The sequence below is a fragment of the Alligator sinensis genome, unplaced genomic scaffold (genome assembly GCF_000455745.1).
Source record: "Alligator sinensis unplaced genomic scaffold, ASM45574v1 scaffold451_1, whole genome shotgun sequence".
Lineage (NCBI taxonomy): Eukaryota > Metazoa > Chordata > Crocodylia > Alligatoridae > Alligator > Alligator sinensis.
The window spans coordinates 18,840-26,263 of NW_005842097.1; the positions used below are offsets into that span (position 1 = coordinate 18,840).

The 7,424-nt window shown below is 42.3% G+C and overlaps 1 protein-coding gene across 1 annotated transcript in view; it reads left to right on the forward strand.

Annotated features, from left to right (window-relative positions):
* Positions 1-7,424, forward strand: part of LOC102377337 (FYVE, RhoGEF and PH domain-containing protein 5) — a 28,272-nt gene that overhangs the window by 14,058 nt on the left and 6,790 nt on the right. The window contains exons 6-9 of the mRNA XM_006024149.3: positions 919-1,018; positions 2,765-2,902; positions 5,280-5,382; positions 6,767-6,897. Coding sequence (XP_006024211.1) covers positions 919-1,018; positions 2,765-2,902; positions 5,280-5,382; positions 6,767-6,897 — 472 coding nt within the window. The remainder of the gene's footprint in view (positions 1-918; positions 1,019-2,764; positions 2,903-5,279; positions 5,383-6,766; positions 6,898-7,424) is intronic.

Genomic DNA, 7,424 nt, shown 5'->3' on the forward strand with positions numbered 1-7,424 from the left:
GGAAAATGAGCAGTGGCAGGCCAGGTAACCAATGGAATGGGTACTGATTTTTGTATCTGCAAAACAACAAGCATTAGCCATTCTGCTTTGTTCTGGGAGCTGGCAGACTCTCAGGTCAAGCCCTTGGTGACAAACTGGAGAGCTGGACTGGCAGAAAAATGCAGGGGCTACCTGTTTTGTGTGGTGCAATGCTGACATCTAGCGGTCAGTATGAAGTATCACAGGACAGTAGACTACCTTCTTTAATGTAGACAAAGCCAGTATTTCCTTATCAAAAGACTGCGCTAGTATCTTGCCAGGAGGATTGAGGACTGTGGCTTCAGTTCTCCACAGGCAAATTAGATATCCTTCTCTTTATCATAAACTGCAGCCTGCAGATTAGCCAGCATGCAGTGCTCCCATTCATCTAATCAGCCAACTCTAGAGATCACAAGCAACAATATACAATGTTTTACCTTGAGCTGAATGCACTGAGGCCATGCAGAAACTAGCTGGCCCCAGAATGCACTTCTCTTGCTTGGTCTGAACAGCCAGTACAGATGCAATATAAGAGACATTTCCTTCTGCCATCCCTGGTGTAGAGCTAAATCTCCATAGTTTAAGTCAGAGTTTAACATCCACAGTTTAATATCCAAGTCAGCATAGTCATGGACCACTCCGGAGAATTTCTGAACACCAGCTACTCCAAATTCTGTTCATAGCATTTCACATGTCCTAAATGTGGTGCCAGTCCCATCAGAAACATCCAAAATCTGGTGTTTTAATTTTTTGTTCTCAGCCAAAGGAGCAATAATTCAACACAGTAGAGGGGAAAGCAAAATGTCCATAGATTGGAACCTTCCCTTTTGATACAGAAATGAATCGATTCCATCACTGCAGCACGTGGCATTGATTGTGTGACTGTATTTCACTCTACAGCTCATGCTCTGAAAGGGATGAGTGGTATAGCTGCATCAGCAGAAGCCTTCCAGATGACTACAAAGCTCATAATACATCTGCCTTTCACAACAGCATTGAGGTAAGAGCAGGTCCTGGTATTACTCAAGAGGCTGCTGAACTACTTGAACAGATAAAAGAAGGGGGAAAAGTAGTTCCGAATGGCAGAGCATTTTGATTATTTTTCTGTAAATCCCCATCCCAGGGCCCAGTTACAAAGGTCCCCACAGTACATTTAACATGCAGCTGGCTGAGACCTCCTCTGGAATCTTAATAATCTGGCAATTCCACGTCATTCTAGGGGCTTCATCTAAGTCAAAGGGAGTTTTGCTGGAGTAAGAAAACCAGGAGTTAGCTCCTTCCGATGACTGATTTGGATGCTATCCAAAAATAACTATATGCCTGGTAAATGACAATGAGAAAGCAACGCCACTCAGTGTTACTTTATCATGAAATCACAAAAATCATAAAGTCATCACTATTAAAAACCCCACCAAAAAGGGTCAATTCTAACCTTGCAATTGATGTTTTAGTGCATCTCTGTTGATTTCAGTGGCAATACTCCCAGTTAGAACTGAGTGATTTTTTTTTTTTTCCAGGAAAATAAGCTATTGGCCAAAAATTGCTGTTTCAAATTGACACGAACTATTCACAAATTGACGGGAAACAGTGGCAATTGAAAAAAAATTGGAAAGGAATTAGGAAAGGCATTTTTTTTAATGACATGCTTCCATTTAAAATAACTGTTTGAGACTAAATTTACCCATGTTTAGTTTATAATTAATTAATGCTTAACAAGAAAAATAATCAAATATCTGTTTGAGCTGAAATGAAATATTTGTTTCAAGTTTTCATTTTGACTAGAAAGGTGAAAATACTTCGTCCGTCAACTCAATAAATTTGATTTGGTCCAGTTAACCAATCAAATAATCAGTTATTTCCACTCTTCTGCTTTTTATATCTCTTGGTATAAGAGAAACATGAATTAGAACCCAAAGCCTTTTGCAATGACTGAATCCTCTCTTCCTTTTTCCTGCATGGATCTAATTTTCTCATATCACATTTTCTTATATCCTGCTTGTATAAATAAAAGTGAACGGTAAACATGCTCTTAAAATTGGGTAATGAATGCAGATTGCTGGTAAAGCATGCGACGGACCTGGATCCACTCACATAGGGCTAAATTCAAAGTCAGTTTTGTTGCTGTCAGTGGAGATTTGGGTCTAGATCATAGCTTGCATGACAAGCAAAATGAGTTGTCTTCTACATTATCTCGCCTACCTTTCATAAAACTACCCCAATAAATAGTGGAATAATCAACTCAGACTTTCGTCATGGTGAGGTAGAGTGAGTATACTGTAATAGATCTTGTTGGGATCAGGAGTTTTAAACCTAAAAAGTCATTGGTTTTTCCTGGATACTCAAGATAGGAGAAAGCTTTTAAGAATATGAGATTTGACCTGGTGTACTCAATCACATACATAGTGGCTCAGATCTTTACCTGATACAAAGTGGTGTGACATTAGTTTATGCCAGCTGTGAGTCTGGCCCTCTGTTAGCAGTGTACTGTCTCCTTGTCAGCTGCTGCTTCCAAGCCAGAAGTAGTTGCATCTCATTGCTGTCATGTCTAAAATTTTTCACAAACTGTTTATGATTCTTCAAGATGAAAAAGAAAGTCAGGACTGGAATGATGGGAGGGTTATATGTCAAGAATGAGCTGGACTGACTGGCAGCATTTAGGATGGGGAAGGGAAATACTGGTTCAGCCGCTGGTGCTGGAAAGCTGTGTTAATAGAACTGTTTGCATATTTATTTTGTTTGTTTGAAGCTAAGGGAAAGGCTGGGAATACCTTTGGGTGAGAGGCCTCCCACCTTGGTACCTGTATCCCATGTCATGATGTGCATGAACTGCGGCTGTGACTTTACCCTCACTCTGAGACGCCATCACTGCCACGCATGTGGGAAGGTGAGTCTTATGCAAATCCAGCTTCTCACGTGCTCAACAGTATTGAAAAATCTCTGAGTCAAATTCTCTTCTTTGCTACACTGACAGCAAGTGCATCAACTTCAACAGCATTAAATCCTTGCAACAGAGAATAATTTGGCTCCTCACAAATGCTATCAAAACCACTTTGAGCATTCAGATTATTATTAACTCCGGCTGGAACCATGTTAGTTCTCGAGCTGCAGATGAATTCCAAAAGACTGGGATTCGACAAGTGCAGAGGGTTGTGAGACATCTCCTGCTGAGGAGGGCTTTCAGATGTGACATGCTGATAGCACTCAGGAGAGCGAAGCAATCAAACCACCAGTTTTTCAGTCATCACTATTAAAGGCAGTTGCATTACATAAGCAGTTGTGATACATTTGGAAAGCTCCAAATTCTTAGGCCAGCAGATGCACAGTTTCTAAACTTTTAAACCACTTCACAAGTGAGCAGAACATTTGGTTTCCACAAAAATAACACAGGCATTACCGTTTTGGACCAGACCTGTGGTCCACCTTTTATAATATCCTGTCTCTGACAGTGGCCAGTAAGATGCAAAAGACTCTTAATTGATTGTCTGCCTGCACAGATCATTTCCTAACCCCCTAAAGCATTAGCCAAGGAACAAAAGCCTTTTTCAGTGCTTTTGGTTCTTTTATTAACCCTTTCTATTATCGCCAAGACTCTTGTTATCTACATAACCTCCAACTCTGTTTTGAATACTGCTTTGCTCTTGGCATCAGTGATTGTCTTTGGACACCAAGTTCCTCAGGTTAGTTATGTCATATGTGAAAAGGCATTTCTTTTTACCCATCTTAGATGTGACACTTTTCAATTTCACTGAATGTCCCATAATGTCACTTCAGAGCTAGACTTAAATTTTAAATTCCAGTCCTGCTAAAGACCCAGTTCTGGTTCAATGATTTCTGAATTCTACAGACAGAAGCAGTCTCTCCCTCTGCCAGCAGAGTGGTTGTATGGATACATCAACCCACTTCTGCATATGATTTCATTTACCACGTTATCAGCCAAATATGGTAGTAGGGTGATCAACGCATACTTCAATATTGGGAAACATATAACCCCATGAAGTTGACCATCACAAGATAACGCATAATATGGCTAAAGCTGCCCTCAGTTGCAAAGATATAAAATAAGAGCAGTTACAGCAAAGTTGGTGGAGTTATCCTTAGGCTGGTTAAGCTGACTGGTTTCCACTACTGCTTCCTCTGCCATATAGCATAGAGGCCCTTATTGCTAGTATACTTTGGTTTAGGATAGTGATTCTCAACCAGGGTGTTGAGGCACACTGAGGCGTGTGAGATTTTTGAAGGGTGCAACAAGGTATGAGAAGATAAGCAGTAAGGGTGTGCAAAATGGGCCATATTCCATTGGGATTCAGCCCGAATTGGGGACAGTGATTCGTTTCATTGATTCAGGTTGCTGTCCCCGATTCGATTCGGCTGAATCCAAATCTGAAGATTCGATGCTGATTCAGAAAATCAGCAATTTGGCCATAGACTTAGCTTTAAATGTTTTTCCTACATACCTGAAGGTACCAGGCACGGCTCATGAATACTGTGATGTTGGGGCGGATGGAGCGTCCCACAGGAGTTGGGGGGGCCGCATGCTCAGCAGTGAACCTGGAAGTGGACCAGAAGTACTTGCGATCCACTTCTAGGTCCACTGGGGAGCACACAGGGGGGGCCCCCTGCACCCCCCAGCTTGGCAATTGGCTGCAAAGGGACCCCGGGTGCCCCCCCGGACCCATGAGGCACCAGTCGTTGAGCTCGGTGGATGCAGGGATGGAGGGGGGCCCAGCACACTCCCTGGTGGACCCAGAAGTGGACCGGAAGTGCTTCTGATCCATTTCCAGGTCTGCTGCCGAGCACGCTGGGGCCCCCGCCACGCTCCTGTGGGACACTCCATCCACCCCAGCATCACAGCATTCATGAGCCACCTGGTACCTTGAGGTATGTAGAAAAAACATTTAAAGTTGTGTCTATGTCCAAATCTCATAATCTCTCTGAAACAATTCAGAGAGATTAAAGGGTCTCCTGATTTAATTTGGATTCAGAGATTCAGCCACCGAATTGGGCTGAATCTCTGCCAAATTGAATCAGCGAGCGAAGCTTCGCGCTGTCCTAATAAGCAGGTAAGTGCAGCTAAGGCTCTTCCATGTTTGGCTGGTCTCCCACCCTCACTGCAAGGTGGTAAGCATTATAAATTAGTTTTTGAAATAAGGTGCCCCTCAATTCACAAAATCTATGGAGGCGTGCCTTGAGTCTAAGGAGGTTGAGAATCCCTGGTTATAAGGAATGCATATTTATACATGTATTTATTCACTGTGGGACAGATTGTATGTCGGAACTGCTCAAGAAACAAGTATGCCCTGAAGTACCTCAAAGATCGACTAGCAAAAGTTTGTGATGGCTGTTATGCAGAACTGAAGAAGAGAGGTGAGGCTTCTTCGTTCCTTGATGAGTTTGATGATAATGTTACCCATTCATGTGACAAGAGACCTAGATTCTGCACCCCAAGCTCTGCTTCAATTCGAGAGCTTTTTCTTTCAAGCCTGCATCAAGGGTGATACTAATGCATGGTCCAGGGGAATAGCAGGCTGTGAGATGGCAGAGCACCTCTTGGTGAGCAGAAGCCTTGAATTTTTCTGTAATTGCTTGCTGCAATAGAGTAATAAGCAATAGCACTGTGCCATTTGTAACTGACAGTGGTGATCATCAGTTGCTTTCTTTTTAAGCCATCACTTTGCTTTAATTGACAGTGCACTACTTGCTCCAGTCCAAGTCAGCATTTCCTATTGTTAGCCAAGAGAAAATGCATAGACAACTAAAAAGCTTGTCTACAGAAGGAAATTAATTTGGATTAAGTTTGGTGCAAATTTAAACTAGTTCTTCCCAACTAACTCTTGGCGTGTGAATCAAGGTAACTCAAAATTAGCACTCTTTTCTTATATGAGTATCCAGGGATTTATTCAGGAACTGCTGTTCTGGAATGATTCTCTGTACAGACAGCCCCTTCTAGGCAAATGCCTTTTATCTTAGAGCTCACAAATCAGAAGTGGTCACAACTAAATTTTTCTGTCTTGGATAAAGTGACTCAGATGTCAGCTACTGCTGTAGAATTGCCATGTACTGGTTCTGCTTAATGCAATGAGATGTGTGCTGGCATCACAGCAGCCTGAACTATCGCTGAACCTGTCCCTCCAAACTCAGGCTTGTACTAGTTCAGCACTGCGCTCCATTCGGAAGTTCCAGACAATATATGCATCGCCACAGGTGTCTCTGAAGGATATTAACTCAGATGATGGCACAGAATACAGACCCTGTTGAAGGGCTAATGGAGCATGTCTTAGAGACAAAATAACCATCTTCTGTACTCCTGGGGGAAAGGCTTCTGTAGAAAGAACATCCCAGTAATGAATGTGCTTACTCTGCCATGGATGTGTCCTAGGAAGCAATCAACATAAATAAAATGGAGATGGCAGAGAAACAGGGTCAGTGCTGATGAAGAGTCATTAAGTGTTAAAGCACAATACAACACTTTTTCCTTATGTCATCTTTCATGCAAGATGTATTCCAGTGTTTGTAGCATGCACACTATTAGCCTGGAGTGCTATGAAGTCCACTGAGCATCAGTTCTGCTAATGAGACTTACAGGGAAGTTTAACAGAGTAGCTAAAGGAAAATTAGCCAGATCAGGCTTGGCATTTTCTTGTTCCTGGCTGCATTAACCTGAAGTGGTGTTTCCCAGCCCAGGCTACACATGACTATATGCACCAGTTAACCCATTCTTTTCCCTTCTCCAATTCTCCTGATATTGCAGAACGGCCACTAAGTGTGATCTTCCCTCCGACTTCATCCAGGTGTTCGGGCAGTGCCTTCTCCTCCGTCTTCCACAATATTCACTACTCTTCCTTCAAGAAGCAAAAGAAAACTCCTTCAGCTCTTATGGAGGTAGGACCAAGGCCTGCCTGAGAAAAGGCAAGGAAACTAGCTCTAGAGAACAGTAGAATCCAATATCAGTGTTTATCATTTGTTCTACCATGCAGCCAGGATACGCCTGTTTCCTAAGTCACCTTACCATGAGATTACTTTCTCCTTGGTGTAGTAAAGTTGAAATACTAAACAATTTGATGCTATCACTAGCTTCTGCTGTCCCTTGAGATCAAACTGACTGGGTATATAAACTTCATTTCCTTCAAATGGTCTAAGTTCTATTTTGAAAGATATGAGTAGTTCTAACACCTTTTAAATGACTTATTTCAAGCTCAGGGTAGTGGATGGTACAGGGGCGATGGGTTACAGAGATTGTTAATTAGTATACACAGCAGGTGGGTGTTGACAAAAGAAAAACAGAAAGAAACTGCTTTCCTATAGCTGCTGTGGCCCCTGTTATTTGCAGCAGCCTTATTCCAGTCCTTGTTTTTCAGATGGTACTGCTGATTTCTATGATAAGACCATTATTCACTGTGCACTAGGTA